The 18254-nt window shown below is 45.9% G+C and overlaps 1 protein-coding gene across 1 annotated transcript; it reads left to right on the top strand.

Annotated features, from left to right (window-relative positions):
- Positions 1–5712: 5712 nt before the first annotated feature.
- Positions 5713–10598, top strand: LOC140219515 (uncharacterized). The gene is made up of 3 exons (XM_072289354.1): positions 5713–6562; positions 9123–9596; positions 10582–10598. Exons 1-3 carry the CDS (start codon positions 5713–5715, stop codon positions 10596–10598), a joined length of 1341 nt encoding a protein of 446 aa, XP_072145455.1.
- Positions 10599–18254: the final 7656 nt, after the last annotated feature.

Raw genomic sequence — 18254 nt, forward strand, 5'->3', positions numbered from 1 at the left:
CGTATATATCTCGAAATTGTGTTACTATGAAGAATTTTCAAACAGACACGTATAGTTGAATAACTGCTAGCGTACTCGGATGAAATGCCATGTTTGCGGGGCATGCATCAGCAGTGTGTGCGCTGCCGTTTTCGTATAGTTTAATAGCAGCCGTATTTTTAAAGTTCCTGGAAACCAATCTGAATAATTTTGGGAAGTTACCGCAAGCAAAACGCAAGACTTGAAAAAATATCTAGATTCACCCAATCTAAACATGTGCAACCACAAACGCTTTTTGAGCGTGAAACCTGCGATAAGCGCCGTCACTCGCAGCTTTGCAACTAAGGCGAAAGAGTTAGAGAACAATAAATTAGACGCCCCGGGAAGCACCTTTACACGTTTCAAACTGAAGACACTTGAGAGTAGATGGGAGATTTTTTTTTCTCTTTTTATAAACAGTTTAGCAGCAGAAGTTATCTTTAGGGCTATTTGAAAAGCGTTAAGCACCTTTCGATGCCTCGGCGTTATGCAGTTTACGTGCTGTTAATAACTAGGCAGCTGCTGGCGCATATTCGCATTGTGACAATCGTGCATGGTGTGAAGCACTTGTCATGCGTAATAGGTGTTCCGGTTTTCATTACTGTTGCATTTAGTGCCGTCGTCTTGGACAGATTGTATATGATATGCGTTGTACAAAAAAAAGAACCAGATTATCCATTTGCTGGCCTTTTCTTAGAAGATAACGCGAAGATTATTCAAATAATTTGGTGGACATTACACTTGTTCTACCCTTATCAACACACCTAAAAGATCGTAACATGTTTTAGTTGATAAGTAACCTTATCAATACACCCCCATTCATGTGCATTCTACGGAAAGTGTGGCAAATGTATTCATCTCGAAGTATGAGAAAAGAAACATTGCAGACTGTTCTAAGCAGAAATAAATTGCAATTCTTAACGTGATTGTTCAAAACGGCAGTCACTATGCTGAGCATGTTCGTTCGGCATGGGCATATTGCATTAACACCTGAAAAATGTGCACAGTCCAGCTGCGTCTTTGTTTCAGCAATTATTATTATAGGGATCGTTTGGGATTCTCGCATTTCTTTTATTTTTATAAGTACACTGTGTGTCACATGAACCTGTCTTGAAACGAAATGTATCGTTGACGTAGTAGACCCGCAAGGTGGAGAGAAGCAATGAATAAAGAGAAAATCAGACACCCACCCGTTCGTAGCAATTGCTACAAAGGAAACCCGTACGGGTTTGCTTTGTAGGAACGGGTGGATGTCTGATTTTCTCTTTATTCTTCGAAACGTACCATTGCTGGCACAGGCGACCTTTGCGGTATTCTAACTGCTAATCATACTGTAACATAACGAAACATCATAATGGCACTGATTCATATTGCCATGCAGCCTATAGTCAGAGGAAAACAAAGTTAACTAGAGGCAAAAGTGATGAGAGCAAGTTATATAGAAAACTACTATGGAACCCTAAAAATAACTCATTCAATAGTTTTCCGTCATGCTGTTGCATTTGCTTTACTTGTGTGTCTCTGTGTTCTTGTCTTCCGTGTTATACTCGTGTGCCCATCAATTACGAACTTGCCCAAGCCCTTGTCAGCTTTATTAAACAAGCGATTCAATTCAGTTGAATCCAATACTGCATATCAAGTGACTGATGTGTTCTTCGTTTTATCTAAATATTATGGACTGGCTGTACCTGGCAAGCATTACACCACAATATTTTTTGTTGCACTTAAGATGCAGATGTAATAGATTGCCAGAAAACTTTCATGAAAACATCAAAATATCGGGGAATTTTAAGATGACCACATAGGCATGCTGTCTTGTTATATGTCATACAAAGTTTGCAGATAATCTCTCTGTTAAATATATTTTTAAAAAGTTTCACCTCATAAAATGTTGAGAAAAATTGGTCCTATTTATTGAAAAAAAATAATGAAAGTCATGCATACTGACATGGCATTTCTTACTCAATTTGTTTTGTTTTTTTGCGTCAACTAAAAGTCCTGAACCTCTAAAGCCTACACAAATGTTTGATCTTTGAGACCACCTTAAATAATTTACTGTGATAGCATTCATTCGAACTATAGTATCAGTTTTCTTTCTTAGGAAGTGCATATCTGTCGCCCCATGACACAAAGTGCTCGCGTGGTATTTCGGGTGCTCATGTGGTATACCTAACTTGGAAAGCTGTTAGCGTGCCCAAGAGGCCTCATTATCCGTAAGAAAGTGAGTGACCACATCAATACAATCAATCCATCTGCCTTCTGTTGACGTTATGGCCAATGACCCATTCATTTAGGAGTATGAGAAAGACTTTTAAGTGTGTAATAATTAAAATAAATTACAATCTTTCGCATGACAATGTGAATACTCCAGTCACATCTTCTGAGCATATCCCTCTGCACAGGCACATTTAACTACCAGTCAAAAAAAAAAAATGTACAGACAGTCCAACTGGGTAACATTTCAGCAATAAATTTAAATATCATTTGGGATAAATACAATAATGCATCATATATGAACTTGTCATAAAAGGGAACACACTGTTGCTGGCACGAGCAGCAGTTGTGACTGTACCATAAAATAAAACATTCTATAATCGTACTGATTTGTAGTGACAAGCAGCCATTAGTCATAGCTAAACCGCATTAAGTATTTTGCTTAGATGGTTTGAGCACATATATTAAGCTGCTTAATGAACATACAAACAATACACACTTATTTTTGCCTCATATTGCTGCATCTACTTATTTGCAGCATACACCTGCATCACCTTTGTGTCTAATGACACAAAGGTCAAGGCCAGCCTGGCAACCATGCTTGCCAAGGGGAAGTAGTGTAAATATTTAGTCTCTTTCCATAATAGCATAAGACATGTATTTTAAGAATTTCAGCTATTATATCGGGCAATAAAAACAGCTAGTGAATTGCCGGTGCATCTGTATTATTTTTTGCACTGCATGAATCAGCACTTAATTCTGTCTGTTTATTCAACATATATGAGAGTATAGCTGGTTCAGGAGCATTATTAATCTACTAACTTTAATGCATAAGTGCAGATGAAAAGCAACAGGTGCACATGCATAAATACATTTCAAATTTTTTGCTACCACATCTAAACAAAAATGTAAACTAACTGTAGATAGCAGATAGCTATGGACTTGTGGCCTTATACACTCTTCGTAGACTTGTCTATAAAATTTATGTGTCTTTAGAATGTCTATAGATTAATGAACATTCTTGTTTGTTGAAAAATGTCTACAGAACGCGATAGAAAAAAATGTATAGGAAAATATAGTTCTGTTCTTGTAGACTGAAGTCTATAGAATGTCTATAGCCAAACGTCTATACCAATTTGTATAGACATTTGGTTATAGACATTTTATAGACAAGAAGGTAAGAAGCAGGCTGGAGACAAGTCAGTGGGTGAATATGGCATAGGCACTAGGAATAGCAGGGGAGAACTATTAGTAGACTTTGCAGAGCAGAACAATATACGGATAATGAAAACCTTCCTCCATGCGACATAGCCGAAAGTGGACGTGGAGGAGCCCGAATGACGAGACTAGAAATGATATAGACTTCATACTCTGCGCTAACCCTGGCATCATACAATATGTGGACGTGCTCGGCAAGGTGCCCTGAAGTGACCATAGGGTGGTAAGAACTCGAATTAGCCTAGACTTGAGAAGGGAACGGAAGAAACTGGTACACAAGAAGCCGATCAATGAGTTAGCGGTAAGAAGGAAAATAGAGGAATTCCGGATCAAGCTACAGAACAGGTATTCGGCTTTAACTCAGGAAGAGGACCTTAGGGTTGAAGATATGAACGATAATCTTGTGTACATCATTAAGGAGTGTGCAATAGAAGTCGGCGGTAACTCCGTTAGACAGGATGCCAGTAAGCTATCGCACGAGACGAAAGATCTGATCAAGGAACGCCAATGTACGAAATCATCTAACCCTACAGCTAGAATAGAACTGGCAGAAGTTTCCAAGTTAATCAACAAGCGTAAGACAGCTGACATAAGGAAGTACAATATGGATAGAATTGAACATGCTCTAAGGGACGGAGCAAGCCTAAAAGCAGTGAAGAAGCTAGGAATAGGCAAGAATCAGATGTAAGCGTTAAGAGACAAACCGGGCAATATCATTGCTAATATGCATGAGATAGTTCAAGTGGCTGAGGAGTTCTATAGAGAGTTATGCAGTACCAGTGGCACCCGCGACGATAATGGAAGAGAGAATAGTCTAGAGGAATTTGAAATCCCACAAGTAACGCCGTAAGAAGTAAAGAAAGCATTGGGAGCTATGCAAAGGGGGAAGGCAGCTGGGGAGGATCAGGTAACATCAGATTTGTTGAAGGATGGTGGGCAAATTGTTCTAGAAAAACTAGCCACCCTGTATGCGCAATGCCTCATGACCTGGAGCGCACTGGAATCTTGGAAGAACGCTAACATAATCCTAATCCATAAGAAAGGGCTTGAAAGACTTGAAAAAAGACTTGATCCAAAGACTTGAAAAAATATAGAGCGATCAGCTTACTGTCCGTTGCCTACAAAGTATTTACTAAGATAATCGCAAATATAATCAGGAACACCTTAGACTTATGTCAATCAAAGGACCAAGCAGCATTCCGTAAAGGCTACTCAACAATAGACCACATTCACACTATCAATCAGGTGATAGAGAAAGGTGTGGAATATAACCAACCGTTATATTGTAACCAACAGTTACGACAGCCGTTTCTACGAAAACTAATTTATTCTGGGCGAACCTGTGCCCGTCAACAAAAACCGACTGAATACTCAACAACAACAATAACGTCCCTCGAGCTTCGCTTCTTCGAACGTCGTTCTCCTCTTCGCCGCGTGCCAATCATTCGATTCTCGCGCACGAGCCGCCGGTCTGTCAGCACCGGCCCAGCGTTGCGTTGCGGTGCTTTGCTTGACGTTCGCGGTGTGGCGGCTCGTTGAAACGCAGTTGGGATGTGTCGATCGTCTTTTTCTTCTCGCAATGCTGGCGGCATTAGCCCCCTCCGAAGAAGCATTGCCCCATGCGTAGAAAATGTCTAGAGAGGGCAACTGCTTTGAAAGGACAGTAGTCAGATGATGGCTGTTGCTAGGCTTGATCGTACGTGCAACTTCTGTTAATGCCTTTCGTGGTGTGGTTTCAGCCGTACTACGTGTATGACCTCTGGGCGAGTCCTGCGTCGTGTGGAGCCGACTTGGCCTTCAGGAGTTACCTCGTAATTTAAGGGACTTAACCGGCGAAGTACTCTGTAGGGGCCATAGTAACGGCGCAGTAACTTCTCCGAAAGACCGGGCGTTCGTACAGGCCTCCATACCCACACTTTGTCTCCGGGGTTGTACTGTACCTCTCTGCGCCCTAGGTTGTGCGGCATAATCGTTGCTGTCTTATCGTGTTTAGTTCTTGCCATGCCACGGCCCTTGATGCGATGCCCTGCGCATGCGTGACAGGCACACATATGTATATATACTACGGAGCAATAAAGGCGGGGGTTCATTCCCGTTCATGTTCAAGACGGTGTCGTTCGACGCGGAAACACGACATGGTGTCAGAAGTAGCCTTCGCAAAGTGGGTGGAACCACGGGTGACGTGAGAAGATACAGGTACGGCCGACCTTCATCGTTGGCGTCCTCGGCTCGGACACGATAACGAAACAAGAGCTTCGAGCCATGGCGCGTGAGGAAAGTGGTATTTCGCGCCAGCTCTTTCCAGTACAGCCACCAACGAGCTTCAACTTTGACAATAGGTCAGAGTGGCCAGCGTGGGTGCAAGAATTCAATGATTATCGATTTGCTTCCGGCCTTAATGAGCGAACTCAAGAGACTCAGGTACGCACGCTGCTGTATACCATGGGGCGGCAGGCACGCAACGTATTCAAGACCTTTGAGCTGTCGGAAGAACAGTCAAAGGACTATGAAGTGGTGAAAAAACGTTTCGACGCCTACTTCATTGCCATGCGCAATTTGGTGTACGAAAGTGCGTGTTTTCATCGTCGCCACCAAGCTTCAGGCGAATGGATGGACCAGTATGTATCGGCCCTACATACTTTGGCAGATAAATGTGACTATGGCGTGATGAAAGAACGGATGATCCTCGACCGTTTCGTGGTTGGACTACGTGACACAAAGTTGTCCGAGGCCCTACATATGGACGCTGCACTAACTCTGAAAACGGCACTGACAAAGGCAAGGATGAAGGAAGCGGTACAGCAACAACAACAGGAACTTCACAGCAGTCCATACCACCAACCAGCCAGCGTAGAGGTCGACGGAATTCATCAACGAGCAAGCCGGGGACGTCCAGGGGACCAATGGGCCAAAGAAGACGTCCGAAAGTGCGCGGCTTGCGGCAGGGCCCGTCATTTAACGTCATCGTGCCCTGCAAGGGGGGCAATCTGCTACAGGTGCCAAGGACGGGGACATTTCGCCGCGGTCTGCCCACAAAAGCAGAACTTCATGATCGCCGAAGCAAGCGCATCCGAGGTAGATTTGTGCAGTGTTCCCCGGACAGCTACATTGAGTGAGCAAACAGAGTGTGCCATCTATTTTGTTGGGACTTTAGCTGGCACAATTGCAAGAGCACGTTTTGTTCAGGTCGCTATTAATGGGGTCACAGTGTCTGCTAAGATTGACACAGGAGCAGAGGAAAACGTTGTTCCAGCATCATTTCCTGGCGTACCCAAGACTCTACAGCGTTCCAACGTAATTTTAAAAGGGCCAGGCAATGAAGTGTTAGATCTGAAAGGACAGTTCACTGCAGACATTCTGTGGAAACGATGTTTGGTTAGGCAGGACGTTTTCGTCATTAACTCGGAGAGTAATGTCATTTTAGGCTTGCCAGCAATAGAAGCTTTGGGAATAGTGAAATTTGTAGACGAAGTTTCGATCCACCAAGCTGTGCAAACGTGCTTCCCCTCTTTGTTCTGCGGTTTGGGTACCATGAAAGGAGAATACTGTATTAATCTCAAAGCAGACGCGGTGCCCTATGCCATTTACACCGCTCGTCGTATACCCATCCCGCTGAGGGACGGCGTGAAACGCGAGCTAGAAGAAATGGAAAAGAACGGGGTCATTCGTAAAGTCGAAGGGCCAACCGAGTGGTGTGCTGGCATAGTGCCCGTCTTGAAGCCGTCCGGGCAAGTGCAAATATGTGTTGACCTAACCCAACTCAATAAGTGGGTAAAACGTGAGCGATTTGTGCTCCCCACTGTTGATGAGACACTCGGGTTACTAAGCGGAGCAGCTGTGTTTTCTAAACTTGACGCGAGCTCGGGATTCCATCAGGTAAAGCTAAGCAAGGATTGTCAGCTATTGACCACGTTTATTACCCCCATCGGACGTTATTGCTTTGAACGCCTGCCGTTTGGCATAACCTCTGCTCCTGAATATTTTCAAAGGCAAATGTGTGAAATTCTTGATGGAATGCCGGGGGTCGTAAACTTAATGGACGATGTGTTAGTCTTTGGTTCTTCACAGAAAGAGCATGATGAGAGATTGTTTCAGACTTTAGGACGCTTGACGGAAGCCGGCATCACTTTGAATCGTGAAAAATGTCAGTTCAGTGTAAAAGAGCTATGTTTTTTGGGATGCCGAGTGAGCAAAGATGGCATACTGCCAGATCCTGCAAAAGTTGTAGCGATCACTGATATGAAGCCACCAGAAAATGTTGCCGATATGCGGAGGTTCCTTGGTCTCGCAAATCATTGCTCGCGGTTTATTCCAGACTTAGCTGAGACGTCTGCGCCGTTACGTCAGTTGCTGCACAAGCACAGGGAGTGGATTTGGGCAACGCCTCAGCAGATGGCGTTTGACAGCATAAAACGCGCTATCTGTTCTGATAGGTGTATGGCAAAGTTTGATCCACGGAATCAAACCATTCTTTCTGCAGACGCGTCGTCGTACGGTTTATGTGCAGTTTTACTTCAGGTACAACCAAACAAAGAAAGACGGCCAGTTATATTTGTTTCAAGATCACTGACTCGAACAGAAATGCGCTACGCGCAAATTGAAAAGGAGACCCTAGCTCTAACATGGGCGACTGAGCGTCTCGAGGGTTATGTGCGTGGACTACACATAAGGCTGGAGACGGATCACAAACCGCTAGTGACTTTGCTAGGAAAGACTCCTCTAGATTTGGTACCACCGCGCATTCAGAGATTCCGAATGCGTCTGATGCGATTCAGTTTTGATGTAGTATACGTTCCTGGGAAAAAATTGGAAATTGCTGATGCACTTTCTAGAGCGCCAGTGCGAGGGCAAAAAAACCAAGAACTTCCTTTCTGTGGATGAAGTAAACTCGTTTGTTACTGGTGCGTTATCCGAGTTGGGTGAATCGGATCACTTTAGACTGGTCGCTGAAGAGCAGGCAAAGGATGAGACCTGCCGTACGTTGTGCCGTTACCTTCGTGAAGGCTGGCCGGGCCCAACTTCGGTATCAAGCGTTGTGAGGCCATATTGGCAGTATCGCGCAACATTGAGCGTGTGTAAAGGGGTTCTCATGCATGGCACTCGCCTCGTTGTGCCCCTCTCGCTCCAGAATAGAATGTTAAGTCTGCTTCACGAAGGTCATCAAGGTATTGTGAGATGCAGGGCGAGAGCAAGGGAGTCTGTTTGGTGGCCGGGCTTGAGCTCTCAACTAGCTTCTTTGGTTGTCAATTGCCGCGTGTGTTCGCAGTTCCGAGAACAGCCGAGTGAACCAATGATCCCAACCCAGACACCTATCCGACCTTGGCAAAGGGTCGCAGCAGATATCTTCCATCTCAACGGCCGTAACTACTTGCTCTTAGTGGATTTTCTATCTCGATTTCCAGAATTGTGTTTACTGGAATCGCTCACCAGCACTTGTGTTGTTGGTCATGTCAAAGATGTCTTCGCTAGGCACGGCATACCCGAAGTGCTTGTCACGGATAACGGAGCTCAATTTGTCAGTGAAGAATTTAAGCAGTTCGCGAAGGCCTATGGATTCAAAGGTGTGACGTGTAGCCCTAGGTAACCGCAGGCAAACGGAGAGGTAGAACGAATGGTGAAAACGGTAAAAGGGCTACTGCTAAAGTCTCATGATCCCTATTTGGCTCTGTTAGCGTACAGGGACACCCCGGGACCACTAGGCAAGACGCCAGCGGAGCTGCTCATGGGGCGGCGGCTTCGTACAACCCTGCCTCTCCATCCGAACAGGCTGGTACCAAAGACACCCAACCTGAAAGAGGTACGGAAGAAGGATGCAGTTGTCCGGGAAAAGCAGCGGCAAAATTATGACCGCCGTCATGCGGCCCGACACCTTGTCCCATTGGCACCCGGTGATTCTGTCTGGGTCAAGGACTGCAGGCGGGAAGGCGTCATCTGTCAGCGGGCTAAACGGCCGCGGTCGTATGTCGTCGCGTTAGAGAGCGGCATCCAGATCGAACGCAACAGGAAATTTCTAGTCAAGCAAGCGCCAAGCAGAATTCCAGACTCGTACAACGAGACATACGAGTTTCCCCCAAGCCTGGAAAATGCAGAAGTTAGCGATCAGCCTAACTTCCAAGCCCTCCTAAGGGACCCCATACAGGATCGGGGTAATGTTTCGCTGCAGGTACCAGGCGAATACGTTACACGATTCGGCAGAGCTGTAAGAAAACCAGACCGTTACGGGATTTCTGAATGTAAAGCAGTACCTTTCTTTTGACTGTGTTTATCATTATTTAGTTGGTTGTTTTTTTGTTGGAAAAGGGGAGATGTGGCATAATCGTTGCTGTGTTATCGTGTTTAGTTCTTGCCATGCCACGGTCCTTGATGCGATGCCCTGCGCATGCGTGACATGCACACATATGTATATATACTACGGAGAAATAAAGGCGGGGGTTCGTTCCCGTTCATGCTCAAGACGGTGTCGTTCGACGCGGAAACACGACAGGTTGTACCAGTTTGCGTCGACTTATTGCTGTTGTACGATAAGGTGCCTTGCTAACTGCCGTGCTTCTTCTGCCTTTTCTATGTACTCACTAACGTTAGGGTCGTCTTCGGTGATGTTGTTTACAGCTAACATCGCGTCTAGTGTCGTTGTTACTGTCTGACCGTAAACAAGCTCAAATGGCGTAAAATGTGTCGTCTCTTGTACTGCAGTATTATACGCAAAGGTGACATATCGTAGAATACTGTCGCATGTCGATGCTCGACGTCCACGTACATTGAGATCATGTCAGCGAGCGTTCTATTGAGCCGTTCAGTCAGGCCGTTTGTTTGCGGATGGTACGCTGTGGTTTTCCGATGAGCAGTATGTGGTAGTTTCATAACAGACTGCATCAAACGGGCCACAAAAGCTGTTCCTTTGTATGTTATGAGTACCTTAGGTGCACCATGTCGTAACCCTATGTGTGTGACAAAAAACTGAGTCACTTCAATGGCGGTTCCTTTTGTAAAAGAAGAGGTCTCAGCATACCGGGTCAGATAATCGGTTGCCACAACAATCCAGCGCTTTCCTGGGGTTGAAACGGCAAATGGTGCGAGTAAATCCATTCCTATTTGTTCAAACGACGCTGCTGGTTGCTGTATCGGTTGCAGAAAACCTGCTGGTTTGAGTGGCGGTGTTTTGCGTCTTTGACAATCTCGGCACGACTTGACATAGTGCTGCACTGAATTTATCAACTTCGGACAGTAATATTTCTGGCGGATTCTCGCTAGAGTCCTACTAACGCCTAAGTGGCCCGCTGCAGGGTCATCATGGCAAGCTTCTAAGATTTCAGCTCGCAGCGATAATGGTACGAGAAGTAGAAACGTCTCACCACTGTGCTCGAAGTTTCGTCTGTAGAGGACCTTGTTCCGGAGTACGTACAAACACAATCCGCGGACGAAAGCTCGAGGCACTTTCACTTTTCGACCCTCCCGGTACTCGATGAGCAGGAGTGATTCCGGATCAGTACGCTGATGATGAGCCATTTCCGTCGTATTCACAGCCCCAAGAAATGGGAAATCGTGCTCGTATTGAGGCGACCTAACCTCGATTGGTGGGCGTGATAAGCAATCAGTATCATTGTGTTTGAGACCGGACTTGTAAACGACCGTGATGTCATACTCCTGTAGACGCAAATTCCATCTAGCGAGTTTTCCAGAAGGGTCCTTGAGGTTCGCCAGCCAGCACAATGAATGATGGTCGCTTATGGTTCGAAACGGTCTGCGATATAAGTATGGCCGGAACTTACTGATGGCCCACATAACCACCAGGCATTCCTTTTCTGTAGCTGAGTAATTTGTCTCGGCTTTCGATAAGGTACGGCTGGCGTACGCAATGACTTTTTCTTCTCCATTCTGCCACTGAATAAGTATGGCACCGAGACCAACGTTACTCGCGTCGGCATGGATGTCCGTTTCAGCAGTTTCATCAAGATGGGCAAGTATAGGAGGATTCTGCAAACGCCGTCGTAGCTAAGAGAAGGCGTCTTCTTGTTCTTTCTCCCACACAAAAGGCACATCTTCTTTTGTCAGTTGCGTGAGTGGTTCGGCAATTTTAGAAAAATTTTCTACGAAACACCTGTAATCAACACAAAATCGTAGGGTGTTATCCTTCTTTTTGACCAGGACTACCGGAGATGCCCACGGGCTATTGGATGGCTGTGTTACATCGTCCTTGAGCATTTCCTGTACTTGATTCTTATCGATTCTCGTTCCTTGGGAGCCACTCGGTACGGGTAATGGCGCACATGCGGTGTTTTGCGATGGGAGTACGACGGACTTTCGATGCAGTCGAAAAGCAATCTGCAAACTCTGTGACCAAGTTCACAATCTTATCTCTTTGTAGTGATGACAGCTCTCAGTCAATGTCGCTAGAGGTAAGGACACTGTCTAAAGTTACAGAAGCTGGTGATGCTGCATCGAGGGTTGACACATCCGCAAGTTGTGCATAGTCATGAAGAGACGCTATGGCTGCTCCCTTCGCCACGTGTTGTGCCTCATTGCCAAAGTTAGTCAATAGGACGTCCGCACATCCGTTACGCAGGTGAACTAGGCCTCTTGCCACGCATATTTGCTTTTCCAGTAGCAGCCCGATATTTCCGTCTGCAAGTCCCTCATAGTCACGAAATACGTCGCTCCTTACAACGACAGTCACACTGCACCGTGCCGACACCTTCACGTGTTCATCCACAATACGGAGAGAGGAAATATGTGGCTCTTCTGTATCAGAAATGGTAACAACACTTTCTGTGGAAAACAACACGCGTGATTCTTGCATGTCAATAATTGCGCCATTTGTTTACAAAAAGTCCGTGCCCAGTATCAGATCACGGAAACACTCAGGGAGAACAATAAAGCTGCTGACGTATGTAAAGCCTCTAATTCCGATTCTTGCGGTGCACACTCCTACGGGGTCGACTAAGTGTCCCCCCGCTGTACGCATTAGAGATCTGGTCCAGTGGGTGAATACCTGTTTCAATTTTCTGGCGAGTACACTGCTAATAACTGAATTGTCCGCACCAGTGTCTATCAACGCAGTCACTTCGAAGTCATCGATGATGACGCGCAACTCGGAAGTAACGGCGTCATCGATGCACTTGTCGTCGTTTCGTCACTGCCGTCGTCTTGTCGGATTGGCGATGGAGGGCCTTCGGTGTTCCGGGCGTCAGCGGCCTTGCCTCCACAGGTCGCTGGCTCTAGTTTTCCTGTCGCGGACTTTGTGAGCGACGCCTCGGTGAAATGGAAGAGGGTCGCGGACTGGGCGACCTATGACGCATAGGCGCTGCCGATCGAGGTTCATGTTGCTGGCGGTTCCGAATAGTTTGGCGCGTAGATAAAAGAGCTTCAATTTCAGAAGGGCGCTCACCGTTTCGAGGGCAAGGCGCATTCACAGAGAAGCCACGCAGTCCTACTCGGCGATACTGGCATTCCCCGTATAGGTGACCAGCCTCTCCACAGTGGTAGTAGAGGGGACGCCGGTCTGCAGTGTCCCATACATCGCTTTTACGTGGGCTTCTTTCTGGCATGGGCGGTCTATTGCGAGGAAGTACCTGGGGTAATGTGGGCGTTCGTCCAAAGTCGCACGCACGTCCTAGGTCCTGACGTAAAGCTTGGACGTACGATATCCGCGGCTGACGCTCTGGCTGTGCGCGGGGCCATACCTGAGGCTTTGACTCCCAAATTACTTGCCGGACTTCTTCGCGTATGACATCAGCAATTGAGGACACCGTAGGAGGGCCTTGGGCCAGCTGCAGTTTCTGCAGCTCTTCCCTTAAGACGGACCTCACCATTTCGCATAGGATGTCCATGTTGTTGGGGAGGGCTCCTGACCCAACGCCAAATGATGCGACGCTTACATCTCTGTTGTACTGCCTCGCACGGTGCTGCAGCGTCTTCTCCATGTTTGTCGCCTCTGATCGAAATTAGGCTACAGTGCGGAGCGGATTACGATGCAGGCCGGCAAAGAGTTCCTGTTTCACACCGCACATTAGGTGCTGCAATTTCTTGTCCTCAGCCATGTTTGGGTCGGCTCGGAGGAAGAGGTGGGTCATGTCCTCAATGTACATAGTCACACTTTCGTTGTTCCGCTGGTTCCTCGCCTGAAGAGCGGCTTCTGCCCGCTCTCTGCTGTCCGTGCTCGGGTACGTAGCAAGCAGCTCTCGTCAGAAGTCGTTGCACGACGATAACGACACTTCGTGATTTTGAAACCACGTGCGTGCAGATTCCTCCAGCGCGAAGTACAGATACCGGAGTTTATTTGTCTCGTCCCAACCGTTACACCGGGCGACGCGCTTGAAATTTGAGCCAGTCCTCGGCATCCTCGAATGTGTCTCTGTGAAAGGAATCTGGCGTCGGGGGTGAGTCAACGACGACGTGAGGAGGGGTTACTTGAGTAGCCATCCCACTGGTACCTAGGCTGACTGCCGCCGCTGCCCTTGGTGAATCGGCAAGAGGACCAAACTCGGGGCCCTCACCTCGTACCTTTCATTGATTTCATTGCTTTCGTAGCTTTCATAGCTTGCATTGAATACAAGAAAGTGTTTGATTCAGTCGAAACCTCAGCAGTCATGGAGGCATTACGGAATCAGGGTGTAGACGACGTATGAAAAAATACTGAAAGATATCTATAGCGGCTCTACAGCCACCGTAGTCCTCGATAAAGAACAACAAAATCCCAATAAAGAAAGGAGTCAGGCAGGAAGATACGATCTCTCCAATGCTATTAACAGCATGTTTACAGGATGTATTCAGAGACCTGGATTGAGAAGAATTCGGGATAAGAGTTAATGGAGAATACCTTAGTAAGTTGCGATTCGCTGTTGATATTGCCCTGATTAGTAACTCAGGGGACCAATTGCAATGCATGCTCACTGATCTGGAGAGGCAAAGCAGAAGCGTGGGTCTAAAAATTAATCTGCAGAAAACTGAAGTAATGTTTAACCGTCTCGGTAGAGAACAGCAGTTTACGATAGGTAGCGAGGCACTGGAAGTGGTAAGGGAATACTTCTACTTGGGCAGGTAGTGACCGCGGATCCGGATCATGAAACTGAAATAATCAGAAGAACAAAAATGGGCTGGGGTGCGTTTGGCAGAAAAGTGTATAACAGCTGTGTCTTACCAGTACTCACGTACGGGGCAGAAACCTGGAGGCTTACGAAAAGTTCTACTTAAATTGAGGACGACGCAACGAGCTATGGAAAGAAGAATGATGGGTGTAGCGTTAAGGGATAAAAAAAGAGCAGATTGGGTGAGGGAAGAAACGCGAGTTAATGACATCTTAGTTGAAATCAAGAAAAAGAAATCGGCATGGGCAGGACATGTAATGAGGCAGGAAGATAACCGATGGTCATTAAGGGTTACGGACTGGATTCCAAGGGAAGGGAAGCGTAGCAGGGGGTGGCAGAAAGTTAGGTGGGCGGATGAGATTAAGAAGTTTGCAGGGGCGACATGGCCACAATTAGTACTTGACCGGGGTAGTTGGAGAAGTATGGGAGAGGCCTTTGCCCTGCAGTGGGTGTAACCAGGCTGATGATGATGATGATGATTTTATAGACCAGTCTACAAAAGCAGAACTGTATATAGTTCTATTTTTGTAGACTGAAGTCTAATAAATGTCTATAGATAGTCTATAGACGTTTGTATAGACTCTATAGACAGTCTACAGGCTCAGAGTTTTATAGACTAGTCTATAAAAAGTGTATGGCCATAAGTCTATAGACTGTCTATAGGCTCAGACTTTTTATAGACCAGTCTATGAAAAGTGTATGGCCATAAGTCTATAGATTGTCTATAGACTGGTCTATAGGAATAATGTATAGATAGTCTATAGACATTCTATAGACTTCAGCCTACAAATGTAGAACTGTAAGCTTATACACTTGTCTATAGACATTATGCAGACAATTGTCCACAAACATGAATTTTCATTATTCTACAGACAGCAGATAGACAGTCTATAAACTCGGACTTTTCATAGACTAGTCTATAAAAAGTGTATAGCCGTAAGTCTATAGACTGTCTATAGACCAGTCTAAAGAAATGTCTATAGACAGTCTATAGATTTCATAGATGTCTATAGACTATCTATAAAAAATTTTCTAAGGGTATAGTGTGAGCTGATCTCGTGAAAAGTAGTAAGTGGGTCTTTGTAGGAGCCGAAGTCATCCTGGAGCAGTTCGTGATATGATGCGCGGCATGTGTGATCTCGCACAGCAGTGTGAGCTTGCTCGTTAGGATTTCAGCCATTGTGGCTGACCGAGTGGCACTGATGAGCCGGAAACCAGACTAGATGTGAGCTTTCTAGTTGCTCGTAATTATGAGTATTAAGACTATGTATAAGTAACTTGCTTGCTTCCATTGTGACGAGGCCGGTTGAGTATTTCCTAATAGCTGTAAGGGAATCGGAGAAAATCTTGGAGCTTCTCCTCACTGTAATTGCAAGTACTATGCTTGCTTCTTCAGCTGCATGAATTGAGATCGTTCCTAGTATGGTATGGTATAAAGAACTTTATTTGGTCCTGAAGGTCAACTCTAGGTTGACGCGGGCCGCTCCTACGTTGGGACTATCAGGCCGAGCCCTTCAGACACATCACGGGCCTTATGGACTGCCCGTAATTGGTCAGAGAGTGATTCGCTGTGTAGCATTTGTCGCCACCATTCTTGTTCCTTGTCACAGTCTGTGAAGACCGAGGTGCACTGCCAAAGCATATGGTCAAGAGTAATGATGCCATTGCACTTATTACAGTTGGTTTCAGTTTACCTCTCCGGATAGATCCTGCTAATAAAATCTGGACTTGGGTAGGTTCTTATCTGTAGCAAACGTAATGTGACCGTTTGGGCTCTGCAAAGCTTACCGTGTGGCAATTCCTTTTGCTTAAATAATAATGCTTCGTTATTTCGTTGTATATTAACAATCGATCCCTGTGTTAGCCGGGTGAAGTGTTAGTTGCTCGGTCTTGAAGAGCACGGCTAGAAAGCCCTCGTGCTGCTTCATTTGCCACCTCATTGAGGTTTCTCCGAGCTCCGTCCACCACCCCCGGATGTGCAGGAAACCTGCGGATTTCAATCCTTTCACTGTTGACCTTCTCTAATAATTTTGTTGCTATCCGTGTCATATATCCGTTGGTAAAGTTGCGTATGGCTGTTCTAGAGTCGCTGTAAATATGTGTCCACCGATTAGCCCGGATGGCTAAGGCGATTGCTACTTGTTCTGCTACTGTTGGGTCCTTGGTACAGACGGTGATGGCATCCCGTATATTACCTTGAGTGTCTACAACAACGGAGGTATACGCATCCTTATTTTAACCCAGGTAGCGTGAGCGAACACCGCCTGTTGCTTATGTTGATCTATGTCTTGAAGGAGTGCCTTCGCCCTTGCCTTCCGTCTCTCGAGGTTATGTGTCGGGTGCATGTTCCTAGGGATCGGGGTCGTCTTTATTGTTTCTCGTGGTCCCGCTTGTAATTGTGTTAATAATTCTCCTTCGTTAATGTGGTTGTTAATTTCCACGCCAATTTCTTCAAGTAGCGCCCTCCCAAGTCGTTTCCCCATTAGTCTCTCCTGGTGGGCCACCTGTTGAGCCTTAGCTAGCTCTTCTAGTGTGTTATGCAGCCCTCGGCGCAATAAGCTATCATTGGCCGTGCTGATGGGAAGTCCTAGTGCAGTCTTTATAAGTCGTCTGATTAAAGCGTTTAGCTTGTTCTTATCAGCCTGTGCCCATTGTAGCATGCCAGCCACCTACGAGAAGTGGTAAAAGGCGAATGCATGTACCAATCTTATGGCACTGTCTTCTCCTAGCCCCTTATGCTTGTTGGTAACTCTACACAGAAGCCTAATGACTTCTTCTGACTTGTTAGAGATGTGTTGTATCATCCTGCAATTAGATCCATTCGCTTGTAGGAGACGTCCTCGCACTCTAATAGCCTCCACCTGCCTGATTGGTTCTCCATTCTTTGCGTATATGTCAATGCGGGGTTCTTCCTCTGGGATATATCCGTTCGGCTTGCGCCCATGCTTACTGCTCCGTAGTACCAATAGTTCTGATTTTTTAGTAGAGCAGTTCAGTCCCATACCCTCAAGTGTTGTTGCCACCACATAAACGCTTTCCTGTAGTTTTGTCTCTGTTTGTCCCATATTACCTTCGGCACTCCAGATTGTTTGATCATCTGCATATATAGCAAAGTGGATACCCTCAATCTGCGCGAGACCTCGAGCCATTTTTGACATTGCCAAATTAAATAACATGGGAGATAGGACAGACCCTTGTGGTTTCCCACGATTCCGAAGTTTGAGCGTTGTCGATTGGAGTTCGCCTAACCTGAGACAAGCAGAACGGCCACCGAGAAAGGCTTTGACTATATTGTGCAATCGTTTACCCAATCCCATCTCGGAGAGGATATCCAATATGGCCCTGTGCTTGATGCGATCAAAGGCCTTTTCTACATCTAGGCTTAGAAGAGCTCTCATATGTAGCGGGCTAGAAAGAATAAGGTGATGTTTGATTAAAAGCATTGCATATTGAGTTGAAAGTCCAGGACGGAAACCGATCAGGTTACGCGGAAGAACATTTCTGTTTTCTACTACTTAGTCTATTGAGTATGACACGCTCCATGGTTTTGCCCAGACATGATGTTAACGATATGGGTCTTAGGTTATCTAGATTGAGTTGCTTGCCTGGTTTGGGAATAAGAATTGTGGTAGCAATTCTCCATTCCTTCGGATAATCACCGTTATTCCAGAATTCGTTGAAATACTCTGTTAAATATTTATAGAATCATCGCCCAAATTT

Source organism: Dermacentor andersoni, chromosome 7 (genome assembly GCF_023375885.2).
Source record: "Dermacentor andersoni chromosome 7, qqDerAnde1_hic_scaffold, whole genome shotgun sequence".
NCBI classification, from domain to species: Eukaryota; Metazoa; Arthropoda; class Arachnida; order Ixodida; family Ixodidae; genus Dermacentor; species Dermacentor andersoni.